This window comes from Botryllus schlosseri, chromosome 5 (genome assembly GCF_051294905.1).
Source record: "Botryllus schlosseri isolate E-star chromosome 5, Bs_hap1, whole genome shotgun sequence".
Lineage (NCBI taxonomy): Eukaryota > Metazoa > Chordata > Ascidiacea > Stolidobranchia > Styelidae > Botryllus > Botryllus schlosseri.
This window is the reverse complement of record NC_137240.1, coordinates 17,014,309-17,034,890: the sequence shown is the minus strand read 5'-3', so window position 1 is coordinate 17,034,890 and position 20,582 is coordinate 17,014,309. Positions and strand designations below refer to the sequence as shown.

Sequence of the window (20,582 nt, the reverse complement as noted above, 5' to 3'; positions counted from 1 at the left end):
TCACTGACCGCAATGCGTGTAAAGTTTTTTCTTCAAACAGGAAAAACCTTCCAGCGACTGCGACGTGGCTTGCACGAACAAAAACCCGGCGTTCCGATCTAAATCGAAGATTTCCTCGTGTTCTTCCATGCTGCGAACAGAAAAAAATCTTACATACCGATAACACGGAACCACGCAAGGCAAGGGTGCACACAGTGGCGCAGGCAATGGGGAATGATCGGAGAACCTTCCACCCACTTGCAAGCTCGAATCTATCCCCTTTTAAAATCCCTCCCTGTTCTCTAGCAGAGGGAAATCTGTTTCCCTGTTTCTCTGAAATCTATTTTACACGTCTAGACGACCTTAAATTGTTTTAATTAGCCATTTGTCATACTAGAGTATGGCCCAACCCTGCTTTGTGAGTAAGTCATTATTCACAGATCGGTGTTGGGTTGGAAAAAATATATCTAAATCTATATATTAATGTACCATAACTGGCATATTGTTATGCGTATAGAGACGTTAAGAAGAGCAAGATTATCTGATCCTTGTTGCATTTGCATTTGTACATTGATTTAAACTAACTAATCTACCGGAATTTAGAATATAGTCTGTTTTCAAAACATCCCTCCTCTCCCTCCTTTTCTCTAGGGAAGGTTTTAGATTATTTTGAGAAAGTGAGATTAGACCAGACAAGACAACACTTTTAGTATCGCTAAACTCAGAACACTCGTTTCACTACTGCGTCAGTATGAAGTCTTTGTGACTGAATAGTTGAGGTGGTTGTGATTTCGAGGCGGAGTTTTTTATAGACCAAGACAAAAAGTGATATTTCAAGTAGTCACTGTTGGTACACAAGTATAAGCAATGTTGACATGTCGTCTTCTACACCAGTACAAGTAGTAGCCATTTGCAAGAAGTAGATCGGTGCTGACCGCCGCTGGTTACAACACACGCACGTTTTCAAAAGACCATATCAGGCGTGCATGTACGATTAAATCACTAGCGAAACATAACAATCAGGTCAGGGACGCGCCAAACACAGAATAATGCATACAAAATAAGCGGAATCGATAAAACTTTGTTTTCTTTCTAAATATAACTGCGATACATAATCCACATTCCCACTCGACGCAGAACAACACATTAATTTTTCATAAATGTCGCATAATTACTGCACGCTCACATCATCCAAGCCTACATTATGCCAACCAGTCCCAAAGCATAAAATCTCTACATGAAATTTCAGTACGTTTGTCATACGTGAAATGGACGCATCTTACCATTGCGGTTCTAAATTCAGAGTAAAAAGCAAGACAATTCAACACAGGAACAACGAAACAGCAGATAGGAACTTAGGAAGGCTTCGAAATACCGACACGTGGCATTTGATATTTAGCAATCCTTTGTCTCAAGTAACCGAGTTCATTTGTACACAATGAACAGAACAACAAGACAGCTTTTCGGAGGTAAACATTGATTCAAAGTTTGAATGATACAATACAGGATCACAATATTTTCGTCTTCGTATTAACAGAAAGAAGATGATCAATTTCAACATTCCAGCTACTGGGGAAAGTGTGTATGCTGGATGCATGGATAAAACTTTGTAACAATCTAGGGTTATATCGGTTTGCTGCCCCCAAACCACAACGGAAAGCATCTCTGTGCTTGCAATGTCTGAGTTGAGATCAACAGGTCACCGATTAGGTATTCGTATTGGTACATATGGTACACAGGAAGAGAATATCACACATAGAAACGTTCGATGTAATGTAATGTATGCGAGTAGGCCCAACTATATTAGTAACTACGACACCACTTACCCCATGACAGTCTTTGGCATATAGTCTGCAGTGTTAAATATCCTTCCTTTCCTGGCCCGCTCGAATATGTGCTTATAGAACACAAACACATCGCGCGAAATCTGCCTGTCTCCGAGCCCTTGCCTTTCCAGAACAATCGCAATTTCGCGTTGGCCAACGCAGTCCATTCCTTCGGACCAGTAACACCAGCATTGTCTGCTCGCATCTAAACGGGAGACAAAATTTAATAGAGACGCTGTGGCTACAACTTGATTCAATACTTCATTGATTCCATTCTGCATTGAGTATTAAACCTAGAGATGAGTACCACTCAATATGACAATTTTCAGTATGGTGTGTGGATGAGGTAGGAGCTTGAAATATCTACCAACTTCTTCAGTACATTCTGTGACAATGGTGTGGGTTGATCACGGCTAGGCGGAAATGTCATTTCCACAACATGCATAGCTTTGTACCCCACGCTTTGGATGCTGCTATACGACCAATTTAGTGTTTAGAATTACATTGATGGGAAAATTGTATAGTAACTCTTAATCTTGTAGATAATCTAACAATTGGTGACACAAGAAGCAAAATTTCAGTAGAAATTGATTCGAATCATGACAATTGATACTTGATCCTGATAGTACTCCGATCATCGTTGCCAAACATACATCACCTAAAGTTGTGTTTGCAACGTTACAAGACTATAACAAAAAACAGCACCCCGAGAAACCCAAATCTAAACAATATTCTTAGGGCACGAATCAAAGATCTCTGCAATAAATAATGAAATCCCCAATGGATCGATAAAGCAAAAATGCCAAACAAGCAGGAGCTTTAGATCACGTCTATTCACATGACGTCTCATAGGAAGTACCGACAATGATACTCAATCTTGAACTTTAGCCAGTTGCCAAAGTATCATATATGAAGTAAAAAAGTGCTGCGTTAGTGATTTATAAATGGAAAGTCATACTATCAACGCAATGAAGTCAATAAGACTTTTGGCCTTACAAAAATGTCTGTCGGACACGCTATCGTAAAAATTTACTTTGTAGTTATGGTAATCAGTGAACAATTACCAGCACTAGTTTTGAATGAAGCGTTTACAACAATACAGTTTTTATCCAACTAACCTCGAATTTTCAAGATTTCAACCAACGTTTATCCTACGAAATAGTGGAGGTAAGTCCGTAAAACGATATTTGCCATCCGGACCGGCTAGCAATCATGTTCAAACAAATTAATCAATGCCTAAATTATTGATGTGCGCCAAAGGAAAGCGCATAGCATGTGACTATATGCAGGATGATATTTTCCATCATAAACGTTGGATACTGTAGGCCAGTGATCTCTGACTATTCATAGTCTAATCCCACTTCTGTAGTATCTAGGTAAGTAAGATTGTTTAAAACAGCCATCTAAAACACTGATAAGCTGTGAAATTATACTATCACACCAAGGAAAAGCGTGCTTAGTTTAGGACTACAGGTATGCTAACAAATTCCGACTATCGGATAGGGAGGCATCATAAATTTGTCTGTGAGTAAGGGAACTTATTTGAAAATGAAAGTCATGCCATAAACCTAATGAAGTGATTAACCCTTCTTGCACCACAAAAATGTCTGCCGAACACACTTTCAGAACCATTTATTTTGTAGTGATGGCAGACAGTACATCTTGTCAATGGCTATCTTGAAATCACATGACATTGCATCACAAGGCAGCCATCAGTGATCGGGATGACTAAGGTAGGCAATATAAACACACTTGAAAAGCAGGTTATGGTGCAACTGAACTGGAAGCAGATAACTGTAGTAGGGTTTTACTTTCAAGAGTTGGAAGTTCACTGTCATTCTTTTTATGACACCAGAATCTTTGTAAATACTATCAGATGGCTTTGTAAGTGTGGAAAATAGTAAAATACTGTGACTTTACAAATTAGGAGCATAGGTAACGCAATAAGAGTGAGAACAATGATACAGGAGCCAGGAGAAATTTTTTCCAGCTCATCTAACTACAGCAAGAAAAACCTTTTCAAGAGTTCGATATTTCACGTTCTCCACTTACCAAAAGTATTATAAAATATCATCAATGCACTAAATAATGTCACAGCAATGATACGAAAATGAAATTCGAAGCACTGCCTTGTAAACTGATTAGTAGTCAATGACACTGGTCAACAGCAAATTTCAAACGGATATGCGATTAGATGAAGGTTCCCCCCCCCCCCTGATTCCAAATATGCCCTAATTTTTTTGCCAGCACATCCTGTTTTTTAGATGTTTGCATTTTGATCCAAATGTGACGAAATTGTTGAAGCATTATAGCCTATCTGTGCCCGACGCCCGACTGATGTGGATAAGGAAGGTATAAAGGGAAGGTTTAACCTACATTTCAAAAGCAGTTTATTACGCAGTAAATTTCAGATGTAAATACTGCTTGGGATGGGGATATGTTGTATGAGCAAGTTGTAATTTGGCATTGCATTACAGGATCAAGAAAAAAGTAGATACCACAGTTCACATATTACACAGCAGCCCGGCAATAGAAATTCAATAATGAAAACATACTACTCACGGGAAACAAATTTGACGTGCACAAACAAATTCGGATTCAGCACGAAAGTCTGCGGATTTTTACTCCCGGATTCCAAGAGGTCGAGCAAGACGCCCAAGTCCGGATTGTTCTGCACTGCAAACGTTCCGTCTTCTCCATGAGCTATAAGGAAAAGGTTCGGCGTAAACACACACGACAACACAGCCACCGACAACAGACCAATAATAGCGGGAGGTAGAGTTTCAGCGTCAAACTGCGTCTGGTCGATTTTAGCTCCGTGCTTCCGCCTCAGTCTGAAATTGAAATTACTCGTGATCACTGCAACCAAGTCAAAGGGAAAGACCATCTTGACCGACTTGAGTACCCCAAAGAAGTAGAAATACTTAGTTACTGACCACCTCTGGTGCTTTGAAGTCACACACAAATAATATATTTGAACTTTCAAAGTACACCTCACTCTGTATGATGTCATAAGCTTAATGACATAAAGAGAGATACCCCAATGCTGGGCTCGGGTACTCGGAATCAAATTGGACGTATTGTACTCCGTTTTGCGCAGATCCAACTGTGGATTGCATCAAACCTTCTTGCCTTAGTGAAAGCTCCCCAGAAAAGATCACACGTCTAGAGGGAATCTACATTCAGGCACCGAGTCACATCACAGCACTGCGATCATTCCGTTATTCATGGAGCGACATTCCTGCAGAGTCGTGATAGGCCCTCACAATGGTTCATAACTACAAAATCACAATTTCACAAACTGACGTGTGATCAGCATTATTTTCAATGTGGCTTCAGAAAGATACGAATGTGAACCAATATACGCCATTGTTACTGTTATGCCGTCATAATCGGTGGTACTGGAATGCTGGACTTGGAATTGAATTATCGAGATACATGACTTTGCCACGCCCTAATGCAGGCTGAGTGATACAGTGTGGAATAATATTTGTGCCCACCTGTTGGTTCTTGTGGGAGGAGGCGGCGTTGTTGGTGTTTCATCCGGATGCTCTGGCCTCGTGCCATCAGAAAAACGCACACTTCTGACAGCCGCCCCCGCTACAGCCCCCTCGACCTCTGCATCTGAACAAAGAGGCTACCATTAAAAAATCACTACACAACCGATGAATTCGGGGTCATACAGTACTCATTGACAGGGACGAATGGGCTACGCAATAGGGGGTCCCAAGACATGCTACGAATCGTAGTTGAACTGATACCCAAAGTGCCCAAAGTGGGCGAAGGGGGCGCTGGCTTTAAACTGGGCGGTTGTGTGGTGCTGAGAACGAAATCGGGCATCATGCACTATAGAAATTTGAGTGTAAAATCCATGAATTTATATGTAGCCTAGTTGTTCAATAAGAGATATATAAATATGTGGTAACATCGGTCGCCGCTGTACAAGGCGCATTTGATCTGAAATAGTCATTCACGCTTTCCATATATGTTCATTGTTCATTGGCATATAATCAGGGTTGCCATACCGTCCTTATTTCTAAGATTTGTCCTTATTTTCAAGGGCCACGTCTTAGAAAACTCAACTGTCCTTATTTCTAAGAAATGTCCTTATTTTCGACTTGTGTCCTTATTTTGTCTTATTTTCAACAACCACAGTACTTCGATCGTTTTCCTCGGGTATCTGTGTTGCAGAATATTCTTTAAATTATGCTATTGCGTCGAGATTTCATGACATCATATATGAAAAGAACTCCCGTGGCACACACATTACATGATTTGACTTCTAAGTGGTGACATAGCTAGGGCAGTGAATGGGACAGTAGTTTCGGCTGTACCAAGCTATCGCAGCGGACGTCATTATAGTATAGTAAACAGCGGCACCACGTTTCAACTCACATCAGATACCCCAAAACACAAGAAGTGTGTCATTATGATTGATTTGAGCCAGTCAATGAATAATCTTTTCACAAGTCGATCAACACCAACGACCAATGACTCCTAGGCAGCTGCTGCTGCGGGTACCTGGGCATTCCATACTGTCAAACACCAGAAATGATTCTCTACAACGATTGCACATTGCAATTGTTGAAAGCAATATCCCCAGATTCCAACATCGCAAAGCAGTTTGCTTCGACCAGGACCAAGACTACAAGCATTGTTACGGGAATTCTTGCTCCATACGCTTAAGAATGATTTTGTCTAAACTTTATGCATAGCCTTTTTCCATCTTGGTTGACTTCTATCAGAACGAGGTGAAAAAGTTGGTTTATCACCCTATGGGGACCCCGGACCGATGTGTTTTTAAGGGAGGGGCTGCCGAAGTGCTGTTTCGGCCCCGAGCTAAAGTAAACCTAGATCCACGAAGCACTTTCTAATAACAAGGCGTTGCAAGAGCAGGTTGTTTCTTGCGAAATGTATGTAATGGGATATGCCACGGCTCGTATAAATACTAAGTATGTACAAAATTGCTTTTAATGGTAATCTAACTTTTCGACTGTCCTTATTTTTGGGTCCCTGTCGATTGCAACCCTGCATATAATATTGAGTTTACCGACCAATCAATCATAACAAACAGAATTCTCAGCCAGCGAGGCTTATTGTACACACATTTACAAACGCCTGCACAATGAGTACCATGAATTTTTAAAAACCGTATCCGATAATAATAGAAAGGGAATTGGCTTGTACGATTTTATTTCTTGATAGTGTCAGTCAGATTTCTATGGAGTTGCGACTTTGGCATAACGTGTAGCTTTGCTTACCACAAACTATAATAACCTAAGGAGGCCATAAGCGCCAATGTTTGTGTGAGCAATAAGCAAACGAACTTCGTTGGTGTCAGGGGGTAGGGGGGTGTTCGTGTTTGGTGCATGAATTATTGACCAAGGGGGCGCTGTGTAAAAATAGGCTTGGGAAACAGTGGTACAAACCAAAATAACCACAGAACAGCATAAAATTTACATTTGGCCTCTCTCTACGAAGCTTAATATGTTAGCGAGTTAGTGTCACTGATATCTTTGGACTGTGAAATTCCCATCACCAGGATTGAAATTTTATCATCAGTTGGTAGGCTATGTGTCACCAACCACTATGAATTTTTAACTTTCGTAATACTGATAATTTAATTTCCGTTATCTCCAGTAATGGTACAAGTTATGAAAACAAGCAAACCTGACACAAAGGCAAACATTCATTCATCGAAATCAATCAAGCATCTTTATTATAAGTTGACAAACAAAGAGAACACCAAATCAGCGCCGACTGCCCATGCTACCACAGAAACCACTACGTGCACAACTGGTGCTTGAACATGGCTTTTCCTGACGCAATATTCCCGTAAGCCATTAACACACCAAAAACAACGTGTGGCAAGCTATTAACACTCTGAAGCATAGGATGCAATGAAACGGAAATGATTATTTCAAACGACAGAGCCCTTGTCGATGGCAAAGAACGTTGCGTTGGATTAAAACACGCACCTTCTTGAGAAGCGACGGCTTCGCCAGCCGGCCCGTCTTGTATTTGCGACTGTGTAGCCGGCGAGATAACGCTTTCAACATCTTGGGACTGCGATTGGGCAGCTGATTGTTCCGGCGTCTGAACTACGTTGGCGGGAGGAACTGGTTCAATACTAGGACGTGGCGCAGTCGCCTGTCTTTGCGACCTTCGTTGTGAAATTTGAGCCGCAATCGCATCGGCTGGGGAAAAAACGGACAGTTTCATACACCGTGTAGCACAATATAGATTACAGCGGTGTGGGTAGTAATAGGAAAAGTGTATAATTGAACTCGAACCTGTCTACAAAATAACCCAGAGTGTATCATGAACAAACAGCAGAGCTAGCTTGATGTGCAGCATTTTAAACAACGCAGTTCTTATTCTCGTAATTACCTTCATTGAATTTTCAGGACAACAAATCCAGTCCTGTGAAAACTGGATCTAATGTGCACCCTCTGGTCACACTGGCAATCACTTACAAACAAATCAATCAATGTCTAAATTATTAATATACTGAAACACGTATGAATGTGAAGCCTGCATGAAGGTGAAGCCTGCGTAGCCGTATAACATTAGACTACATTTCTCCATCATAAATACTTATCCCAAGATTGTGGGTTCTTGGCAAAACTAATTACAGCTGATAAGCTGTGAAATTAGATTGTCACTCCTTGGAAAAGCTTATCTAGGAATGGTGGTATGTTAACAAAACCCTAGTATCGGGTAAAAGTCTCTGCTGCTGGCCTCACAACCGTCTGATCTGCAGGAATGTGACCAAATATTGTTTTAAAATGGAAGTAATAAGTGCCCTTCAGGACAGTAGTAGTCACAAGAGCTCTTAACATAAAGTGGCTCATACTAAAAAAATACATTAAATGTTGACTTCAGTACAGTAACTTATTTTTTACGCTCACTACAATGTCAACACAGAGGTGGACTTGAAAACTTAACACAAACTCGGGTTCAATTTGTTTCGAACAAAGAACCTACACGGCTGCATTGTTTTTCCACACTAAAAATGTACCGAGTGTTTTGCATTTATGCAACTCAATCAGGTCCCAGTAATAGGAAGTTACCTTAGGGTGGGGGCCAAAAATATAGATCAAATAAAAGATCTGGGGATTTTGCACGTTGCTGGATTTTCTGCGGACCAGAAAGGTAGATTAGTAAGATTCTGTCAGAACCGACTGAGTATAGACTGCTGCTTCTTAATCCTGGTCACCACCAGGATCAAAGTCTGGATTAAGGTACAAAAGCATATAAATTTGGCGTGGTTTGTAATAGTTATAACATTGTAGATTGAAATTGCTTATCTGAGGTTCATTATAAAGGTAGTGAATACTGCATGTTGGTGATATTTTGTTACCGGTACTCAATTGTGCTTCTCCTTATTGACTGATGATCATGTTATTACAGAATGTTTAATGATAATTGCATACAAACTATGTAATAAACGAATTCAGCCGTTCTCTTGCATTGGAAACAATCAACCAAGCCGTGAAATGCCACATCACCAAACATGGCAAAAAACAGAACAGCAATTGAAGGTTGCTTCAAAACAAGAGAAAGTGTCAAAACTGAAAATGACAGAAGGCCTTCGGAACATTCAATTGGAAGAGTGACTGAAGTTATGGTATCTGACCCGGTAACGGTGATATTTATTTCAAGGTAAGTTTGTAGACATTAATTATATCCATAATATGGCGCATATCAGTAAATTAATGGTTATAGCTGTCATACCAGCACAGGTTCTGCCACTTGAACATCATTTTGAAAGTGATTCCACCGTATTGTCTATAGTTACTGCAGAAAATCAATCATGTAAGTTATTTTGCGAGAGAGTAATGAGAACTTGTTCGATACATTGACCACATCGAGAAGTGTTCCCCATGATGATGATCGGTTCGTGTCAGAGGCAACTCCTCTCGTTATTTTCATCACTACTTTTTGCTAACATATCAATTGTAAAAGTGTAGATATATATTATATCGAATTCTCACCCGATGGTGTATTAAAGGGAATGCATTCACGATATCAAACGTTCTTGTCATACATTCAGCGATTTTATAATGAGATTTTTTGTTAGTCGTCAAATGATCAGTCTTTTCCACCATCACTAGCAAATATGCATATGCATGTGCATTGTACATGTGTAAACATACGTATAGCCTCAAATCCTTCTGAAACATTCACATTTTTTCAGAAACAAGCTACATGGAATTGCAGTCAACATACGTGACAAAGACAAGTGATCTGCCACCTGGTATGTAGCTTATACTCATTTGAATTTCAAGTCGAGTTGATATTTTATAATATACAATCTTGCAGTTTAGGGGAGTTTGGCAAACTTTTGCTAACGAGAGAATGGAAATGGTGTTTGACTGCTCGAAAGATTGCCGATTACCAGTGCAATGCACATAGTTACAATCCTGTAACAATTGATATAAGATGGTATACAATGGAGCCTGATCGATTATATCGCTTTGCCGATAATATAGACTCGATATCACTCTTTGAAAGAATCGTTGGTATCGGCCATTGGAAATGAATATGTATGGGCAGTTTTCGTGAGGTCACAGCATGGTCATAGGATTGATAGGAAGTCCATAAACTATAATCTTTGACCACTAGACTGAGAATATTGATATTCACATATATTACACTTTACAGGTGTCCTGATACAGCCTCTCTAGTTTATTTTCATTCCAAGTATAGCATTGGCTGTAAATCTGTTCAAATAGATGCCCTGAAGTTTTTCAAATGCGCATTTTACGGTATTCCACACAATTTGAATATAGGCTATAGTCGTTATCGGTGAAGGAGTTGGATATTGGTTTTATCGGTATCGTCCCAAAACTCCAATATCAGTCGGGCTCTAGTATATAAATACAATACAATGAAAACTACCAATTCTGCACTTTGTGATGAGCTGGTTGCGGAATACAAGTTTTTAATGACTAGAGACTGACCAATTATTGGTTCACAGTTCATATCGAATGGATACCCCACTTGGGAACAGATATTGATATCATCCATTAGAGGAAAAAATATCAGCCAACAAGACCAGGAGAATTTCCAAATGATTTCTTTTGTGATTGGCTTCTTAATACAAGTTTTAGTTTAATCACAGGTTACTACATCATCGCAGAGTCAATATGAACTTCTTTTAATTCAGAAAAACAATGAGCTGAGAATTGAACTGATGGTGTGCAAGATTGATTCTTCTTCAAAGAAAGAAAAGACATGAGAGACGAAGAAAGATATTTCAGAAAGCAAGAATTCAAAATGCGTATTGAAGAACATGCGATAAAAATGGAAAAATATAGATTAGACCTTGGACAATTGAGGAATTAGTGACATCTGTAATGCAATATTTCTTTGTTCAATTATGTCATTGTGCCTTCCTGTCAAGTTATGTAAATAGCCGAATACGCATTTTCTGAAAAGCAACATTTCTTATAATATTTCATTGTGCCTGCCTGACAAGTGTTCCTCACCTTACAGGCAATGTTCCCTCTAATTTTCGACAAGTTTGCGCACACTCAGCAACTCACTACGCAGACCCTTGGACAACAGTGCGTAAACGTCTGTAAAAAAAGTCATCACTTCGAATTTTTTGGTGCGCAACTTGGATTTTCTGTGCGCAGAGACCATGTCAGCACTGCGCATTTGCGCACGTGAGTAGCTTAGAGGGAACATTGCTTATAGGTATTATCGACGGTGCAAATTTTTTGAAATGCAACATTTCTTTATAATATTTCATTGTGCCTGCCTGCCAAGTGTTCCTCCGCCTTATAGGTATTGTCGACGGTGCAAACATTTCGGTACATTTTTTCAATTCATATTTGTCAATTTGATTAGAAGTAATGGGACACCTGCTCTTTGTTTATTATCTACAGTGCAATTGTAGTTGAATCTTTCATTCCACGAAGTCATGCACATTTCATTCTCTTTATTATTTTTACACCAGCACGGTTTACTGTGTTCGTTAAAATTTTAAAATAAACATAATTAGTAGAAATATGTGTTGATCTTATTTTCAAGATCGGCTATTGCGTCAGTGTATCCAACTTCAGATGTTATATCCGTAGCTTCCTCGGGAGCAACTGCAATATCAGGAACTGGCTCATTGGTTTTTGTAGCAAAATTGTGCAAACATATTGTTGCAATGATTGCCGGGATGGTGTTTTCGATTTGCATTCGCATAGGATTTGGAAACGCTGTTTGAGGACGCCAAAGCATTGCTTGATCAGCACGCGTGTCTTTGAGTGCATATAGCTGTATTTTTTTTCTTGTGCAGCCTGTGGATTTGTTAATGGAGTCATCAGGTACATTTTTAGAGCATAGAGCCTCTGTCTCCCAGCAAAGTCCCATTGTATTTATTCTGGCCGAGCTCGTATTTTAATCTGGAGTTTGAAAAAGTTCTTGAGTCATGAGTACTCCCTGGCCACCTCACAACAGCATTAGTCATAACCGGCATTCTCTTGGGATTGCAGTCCATTTGACAGTTCAAAGAAAAATATCCTTTCATGCAACATTTCTCTATTCTCTGATAATGCTTAAGAAATGCAGTGGATAATTCGGCGTGCAGTTGTTCGGGTTACACCAATCAAGTCAGCATCTGTTTGTTGAAAATGATCGTAGCAAAAAATCGGAGAGCACAGAGTAATTACATCATGGGGTGCAAAGCTTGGCACCGTACTTCCAACCATGGGCTGTCTTTAATCATCTCCAATAGAATTACCGTAGCTCCCTTGGAGAATCTGTAGCGGTCAACGAATTCATTTTCTGGGTATTTTACAAATAAGTCCGATATGTCTGCCAAGTAATGCCTGGGCACAACAATTGTATTCTCGTCATCCGAACTGCCATCTACGATGTCCAAATTATCCATACTACAGACAGTAATAACAACAGTACCGGTTTGCAATGCCGTCTTTAGAACTTATAACTGTGAATAAACTACAGAGTGATATGCATTAAAGCTGCAAAGTGGCTTCAAATCAATTTCATAAGTCTACCTAGGAAACGACGGCATTCATAGCATATGACCAAAATCGACGACGTTCCAATCAGCATTGCCAAAGCAATATTTACTACGAAGTCGATGGGTTGACATGGCAACCTTCCACGGATCACTACATTTTGCGTCATTTTGACGCAATAGCGTCCTACATCCTGGATTCGTAGATCTACTAACTTCGCACGAACATCCAATGTTTTGGCGTGCGGATCATCTACTTCTAAATCGGGAGATCTTGGAACTCGCAGATGAAGCGAAAATCCAGGATGTTTTTACTCAGCTTTTTGGCCTCCACCCTTAGTGTTTATCTTTTACAATGCATGAAAGTCATCGAATCGAAAGTAAACCGCACAGTTGACACAATGATTACGTCAAAGTAAACCAAGTACTGTACCAATATGCAGGTAAATCATGTTAAAATCTATGCCATTCTCGCTAGATGCCTATGATAAAGCTATACCACAGCCACAGCTGTATGTTTTATCAAGAGAATTGTGAATGAAGCATGACAATAATTGCAGATTTGCAATAGAGCTACTATTAACGATATCGTCCAATCTTTCAAATCCTGCAATCTCGATTTAATCTATTCCAAGTGTAACAGTAAAAATGGCACCGAACTCCAACCTTCGAAATATGACAAGCCAAATATCAGCCTGCAGTAATTACTACATGCTTTTGGCTCTGAAAGCAAATCTCAAAGCAGAGACTTGAAATGCTCCGCTGTAAGTGGTCATATAACGAATATTTCACGAGACACCAACCGTGACCCAAGTTCATGCTTGTTTCGTAACAAACAAAATTCATTTTGGAGAACAACAAAGTTCAGAAGCAAGGCAGTCACTGTCAGTTCAATAAAAGGACCATGAAAAATAATAGTTACGGTATGCACCTTGCTTAATCGCCAAACTGCACATGAGACAGACTCTGGCTTCCTTGTACTCTAGATACTTGAGTTGGCACTTGTCGCTGCAGCAGTTGGAACAGAACACTCTTCCGCAGGCCCTGCAATGATGCCTGTAAAGCAAGTTAAAGTATGAGAATGTTGCGAAAGTTATCGTTAAATCATGCGAAATTAAACAAATCGAGTGATCGGTTATCTCAAAAACGTAAATAAATGTGGCACATGCCTAATGGTAAGAGCTAAGAGGTCATACTGTTGTGGCTACATTCAAGTATGGTACTGGAAACGTTGTTCTCAGTCTCAAAAGCTTTCAAAATTTCAAATTTCAGTATGCGATCGTATAAAATATTAGCGGCATCACTCAACTAGAAAAATAGACATAGCGGCCAGCATTAGAGTCACTTAATCGAAAACACGGGATGCAATTTTGAAAAATTTCAGCATTTTTAGCAAGTTAGCCCACCCTGCATCACGGACTGCTGCCACAGGTTAAAGGGAAAAAACATATTGGCGTGAAAATTTCGAAATACTGATTTCAGTCTTCAAGCTAAATATTTGTGTATCTTTTTACCACATTCTTACACAACTACTTTTGCACTTTATCGTGACCTGTTTCATGCAGTCGCTACTTGTAGAGTAAGCCTGCTTGAGGGAAAAAGTTCAGAACATTACTTCAGTATCAACTCTGCTACATCTGGCAGAGTTATTGGTACATTTTGTGCCATTTTCAAGTCCAAGATCTGCTAATCACTCATATTCTAAGAAAAAATCATATCAAAATTGTAAATCATTTGAAATAGGTATTGTTAATCCAGCTCCTATTGCAATCTGGCTAAAATACCTTCTCAGATCCAAATGCAATTGCATGTTCCTGTACAAGCCATTGGATAAGTGAAAATTGTGAGTTATTACCTTCTCCTAACAAGAGTGAACTTCTGCGCACAGTTGCTGCATTGCGGCGCGTCCTGATCCGGAACCCACGTTGGTTTGGTTTCACCCGGTCTCGTTATAGACTCCAATATGGAGCTCGGTAAGATGTCAAAGTCATTGCTCTGAAAGGTAACCCTTTCAATTTCCCTGTAAATAATATTCAGACACTGGCTTACCTGTTCCTGTTGACTGGGCACCTGAGGTTCTGAAACAAAAAAATCGGTTGCAGTAAATGTTTGTTGCGCTCGTGGATAATAACTGGTTTACAAGGTCAGATGTCAGGTAATGAGATTATGTTTTATTCTACATGCCGATCGGTAGTGATTCAGTACCTGGTTACATATAAGAGGCACAACCTAGCTAGATACGAGTCCTACAAATAGACAATATTTCGATAATTGAAGCAGATTGAACAACTTGAACTAAAGATTCTATGTATGAGACGGATGTTAATTCCGCAGAGCTCAAGTCTAATGCGTGCAATATCGGTACTACAAAGATGATTTACATGCTGGCCTACTGATAAGCGCTTACAGTTCTTTACATTTGGCATCGCAATAAAGTAAACACATCTTGAATGATGCTGCATAATGCAAGGGCAAATAATGGACCTATATTTGATTACGAGTGGCTATTCAGTTTCAAAAGATTTGAAAAGGCTCAACTTGTTATATGATAGAACTACACTTCATTGCGCGTTTGCATCGCATCAGGAACAGAGTAGCCTATTATTTTCAATACAGCATTACAATGAATGGGATCAAAGTGTCATTAGAACAAACAAGTTCATTTCAAGCCAAATTTCTAAGCTACTTTTTGGTAGCCTACAACCTACATCAGTTGATTATATTCCATTGCTATTAGCTGTTTGATGGCCATATCAATCCAGTAACCAAGTGCTCTGAAATAGCGGTAAAACCCAGAACGAAAAACACAGTATGCAGTAAGGTGGCCATACTTTATGGCAATATTCCTAAAGAAGCTTCGTTTGAATATTTGCAAGAGAATGATTTTAGTGCTGGGAGCCGTGACTATGCAAAGATTTGTTCAGCCATGCCAATCCTGATTTATATTCATACGATTCCGCTATCCGATATGAGAATTAAAAACGAATAGGCTACATAAGGACACCTCAGGTCATAACTGCGCAGAGAACATTCAACCTCAAGAAGAACGTTATGAAAGAACCCATTATCTAACCGTCAAAATAAATCAAGAGCAAATGGATGCACACAAACCTGAAGCAGTCACAGTAGCAGGCGACACAGACCTCTCGAAATTCGCATGCATCTCTTCGGAATACGGCGGCGGCGGAGTAGCAGGATAACAATGTGGGCTATTCGCATTGCTCTCAACAGGCGTATCTACGTTCAGACTTAATACAGGGCTGCTGTCTTCGACGCATTCCCTCCCGGGCGATGGGGGAGATAAATCATTTTGGGCAGCAGGCGGCTTTGATTTCCTTCTTAGCGGAAATGTAGGAGACCCCTTCGGGATTATTTTTAGAGATGCGTCAAACGGTACTGACACGGGCGACGTTACAATTTCCGAATCAGGGTTTTCTCCGTTAACGTTAACAGCTGGAACCGTCAACGATTCATTTCTGGCAGGCTCAGATAAAATATCTGCGGCAACGTTCGGATTATATTGCAACGTGTGGTCTAGAGTGTCATTTCTACCGATACTGCTACTATCTATTGCTAGTAAAGAAGGGACCGTCACGATATGTGACGTGTTAGTTACGCCTCCTGGAAAAGTGGAGCCTTGACTTGCAATATCATCAACATTACTGTCGTCTTTTTCCACTTGTTCCCAAAATCGATCGAATTCTTCCTTGCTTATTTCAACATCTCTCATAAATTCCATAGACTGTTCCTCTCGCCTAGTAGAGGAATCTGCATTTTCGTTTGGTGTGATATTGATTGGACTTTGGACAAAAGTATCGCTAGCGTTACCAACAGGCGGACATGCAGACGTGATTGGAAGCGTCTCACGAGATAGATTCGTAGCGGAGTTTACGTTTGGGATTACGATTTCAGAGTTGGCTGCAATAGTTTGTGCCGTTAAATGCTGCGTTGATTCGCTGGGATTTTGAAAAGTTACATTTCCATCCGCACTGTTGCTCATAGAAACTAACGATGGTGAATCAGAAAGCGCACCGCTTTGAAATGGCTCGCTCGGTGTAATTGCAGACACTGGATTTTTTAAAGATTGCATATCTTCATTAGTGGGTAAGTTGTTCAATTCCTCCGACGTTCCGTTGATATCATTACCAACTGTTGTTTCTACGATATCGGTCGTAAATAGATTCATTACATCATTTGCATCAACGTTATTAATATCATGCATCATATTAGTCTGTAGAAAGGCATCATGCCCATTTTGGGAGGATGAAACCCCGGCATAAGATGCGCTGAATGGATTCAGTGGAGAAAACTCCATGGCTGACGGGGGTGTGGTAGCGCCAATCTGCGCCGTTGATTCTGGTACTGCACCAAATAGATCCAACAGGAGATCGGAATTTGATTGCTGTAGCCCATTCGTGATATTGATATTCTCGCTGGCGGTCTCGGTACTTCCGTTATCAAATGATTGCAGTGAGAAGTTGTCATTGTTTATGATGTCTGTTTTACTGGCAAGCGGCATCTCGCCATTCGTATTTCCCAAGTGCCCGTCGTTGGACTGTTCTGCAGGTTTCAAAGTCTGATTGATAACAGTAGTCGGACTGACGGGAACACCTGTGGATTCCAATTTTTCGACATGAACTGGAGTCGATGGATGGGCTGAAAGATACAATCAAATATAACATATATGTTTGAAGATTTTGCTCCTTATTTAATGTGCACTTACAAATATTTATTTCATTTACATCGTCTGCTATTGCCTCAACAAAGTAATGGAATACAAGTCATTCAATGCCACATGAGGTCACCTTATACAGAAATACAGAATTATTCATTAATTTGGTCCACCAAGTCTGTACAACAGGTAAGCTACTATTCCAAAAATGTAGGCCTTGTTGTTGCGCATAATCAGCTCAATGCCAAAGAATTCGTATTTGTACAAAAATGGAATAAAATTATGTGTGCACTTTACATTTTGCAAACACATGTGATCAATTCTAGCTCTTAAGTTCAAATAGAATAATATAGGTTATACGTTATTTGAGCATTCGAAACCAATCAATCAATCAAATTTATCTATTCATTAAAACATTGGGAAACTCAGAAACTGAACGCCGGTTAACTTCAAAAGAACAGTCATCAAAAACATACATTCAACTTTCTCATCTTCATTCTTCTCCAACTCGTCAAGGAGACTATCCAAGTTACCAGCAACCGCCAGAAAGGAATCATCCATCTTGCTATCGATATTCGTATTTTATCAACTTCATAACATAGAACTATTCCAGGTAAACTGAAGTCAACAGATGTAAGGTTGGTCCTGATTGTGTCATGATCGATGGTGTGTGTGCATGCATAATAAGCACCGACTGACTACCCCTTCATATTTTTAAATAAGTAAAAGCTAACTTCAATTCAGCCTAGAAAAGCGATGTCAAATTCAAGGAGAAAACAGACAATGGATATATTAATATGTGTGCTTGAGAGTGTTCTCAGTAGGTTCTGTCAAAGATAGAAATTAACCAACTAACCTTAACTACTTAAAAATGAACAATTGAGCATATCATCTGTCTGATCATGATCAAGAGAATACACCAGGCCGTTTATGAAGTATGATGGACCAGGGCCACCCACGACAGTATTTCACCACCAATCTGAGAGTTGTCAAGTAACGGTATCTCCATATTCAAGACCAAATACAATCAGATTCTACTGTATGATTCTACTGTCTGTCCACTGCCCTTAGGACATTTCCAGACTACAATCTGAAACTGACATACCATAGTCCAGGGGCGGGCAACTTCTCCAGTCGGCGGGCCGGATATAGGAAAATCAAGTAGGCTACTTGGCGGGCCGGATTGCTGAATCGATAGATTGTTCACCCATTTATTCAATTATGCAAGGAATAAATCGTATTTAAAGAATGTATTTTACCGACAGCAATGCCATTTTGAAACGATTTCTCGCCGATAATGACGATGACAATTTGGAGTTGAGAACCGCATTGTCATACGGCAGTAGTTCTTGGAGTTTTTAAACACGCCTCCTTTTTGTTGGTGAAAAATTCCGCGCCCCCCTTCCTTATCATGATATCACAAAATATTGAAGAGATAAATCAGAATGCTAACCATTCCAACGGATAGTTTGATGGCATTAAAGGTTATGGCTATTGATGGGAGAGTTCCCAAATATGAAATTCGTACAATAGACAGACCAATCACCATAAACTGGAGGTAAATCGCGTGGAGCGCGAAAAATTTCTAGGTAAATGTGACTTCGTGCCACCTTCAGATATTTTCCCGTCCCCCAGCTTGAGAACCGCTGTCATACATGCACCGCCGTGACTGCTTCCCTCTGATCAATCAACACAAGGTGCAATCCTAAATTATGATTTTAAGACGTCCGATAAGCCCGGTGCCCCAAATTTAGTAGGTGGCAAGACAGCGTAGATGTATAATCCGCAGCTACATAACCAATGTCCGACTCCACAATTCCTATCTAAGAGTTGGAGCTTTATCTAAGGCTTCTCCTCGCCATCTCATAGGCATAATTATTAAGCTGCTGTATCTCATAAAAGTCTGGCTCGACGTGTGCCGTGCTACCAGCAGTTGGCGGTTACGGAATGAAAAATAAGAAATATCGCTCAGGTGTAAATGACCATTGTGGACGACTAACACCATGATTACCACAAACAACATTAGGGATGAGTTCGCTTCGACGAACTTACCCGTAAGCTCCACTCTCGCACGCTGCGCAGTGCGCACACCAGGATATAATAACACACAGTCACTAACATTTGACGTAGTAAACAAGTAGTGTGAAATGTCGGCAAACTGATGGGTCGCGGGCCATATCATGTAAGACGGGAATCTGTCCACGGGCCGGACAAAATGCCGTCGCGGGCCGTATGTTTCCCGCCCCTGCCATAGTCCAACACCATGCCACCTTATTTCAATTGCTTGTCCTTTACTCCTTTTTATCCTCATCTTACTCGTAATAGTGTTCATGCCTCTAGGCTTAAATTTAGGCTTAAATGTTGTAGTCCAAGGTGTGAGTGTGTTCGATTGAAAGTCTGCTCATAGAGATTTCGACTTTTTCCTTATTCCTTCATCGCAATATTGTGCTGTTTCAAAATGATGAAATCAAAACTGAAACTGAACTTAACTATACAGATCAGGAGAACAAATTGTGAGTACAAGTTCAGTAATCCAACATGCCAATATGACAATGATCTAGCGAAAGAATAATATAAAATACATTATCCAACACGAAATACCCACAGTCATCAAAATCATCCATCTTCCCATCATTTCCATCGACAGCTGACAGACAGCAAAGTAAGAGTAAACAAAATCATTGCAGAGATGATATGGCACTAATTTCGCATAAACGGAAATAAAATATGACACTCTATGATCCTTGATCGATTGATCATTTTATTGCTACAATTTTCATCATTTCAATACACAACAAGACTGCGATGCAATGATAGATAGGAAGATGTCGAGACGTCTTGAAGCAATTTACGACATAGTTATTCTATATAGGTAAGAAGGTAACTAACCTCCGGATGAGAGAGAGAGAGAAAGAGAGAGTCTTCATTTTCATCCAACCAAAATACATAACACATGGCAGTGGTGGTGGTACAGAAAATATGCATGCACTTTATTCGGTATTAGATAGGAATGATCGATAAGACCGTGAAGGTCATCTAGTCTGATCACACCAGCATCAAACAGGTACACTTGACTCTGAACAGTCTGGCTGTAAAAAATGTTGCGGTACTTAAAAAAATAGAA

General features: G+C 40.0%; 1 protein-coding gene and 1 long non-coding RNA gene across 2 annotated transcripts in view; one reads left to right on the top strand and one right to left on the bottom strand.

The window, feature by feature from the left end:
* LOC145439253 (zinc finger FYVE domain-containing protein 9-like) overlaps positions 1-20,282 on the bottom strand; it is a 29,397-nt gene extending 9,115 nt beyond the window's left edge. Inside the window, exons 1-11 of the mRNA XM_080316752.1 lie at positions 17,935-20,282; positions 15,898-17,442; positions 14,836-14,864; positions 14,642-14,781; positions 13,718-13,842; positions 7,784-8,002; positions 5,306-5,429; positions 4,566-4,639; positions 4,368-4,508; positions 1,806-2,010; positions 9-130 (exon numbers count right to left, since the gene is read on the bottom strand). Coding sequence (XP_080172878.1) covers positions 9-130; positions 1,806-2,010; positions 4,368-4,508; positions 4,566-4,639; positions 5,306-5,429; positions 7,784-8,002; positions 13,718-13,842; positions 14,642-14,781; positions 14,836-14,864; positions 15,898-17,442; positions 17,935-18,019 — 2,809 coding nt within the window. The 5' untranslated portion in view covers positions 18,020-20,282. The remainder of the gene's footprint in view (positions 1-8; positions 131-1,805; positions 2,011-4,367; positions 4,509-4,565; positions 4,640-5,305; positions 5,430-7,783; positions 8,003-13,717; positions 13,843-14,641; positions 14,782-14,835; positions 14,865-15,897; positions 17,443-17,934) is intronic.
* LOC145439258 (uncharacterized) lies at positions 9,063-11,823 on the top strand. The gene is made up of 3 exons (XR_013915126.1): positions 9,063-9,470; positions 10,006-10,065; positions 10,978-11,823. It is a non-coding gene; the product is annotated as an uncharacterized LOC145439258 (long non-coding RNA).
* Positions 20,283-20,582: the final 300 nt, after the last annotated feature.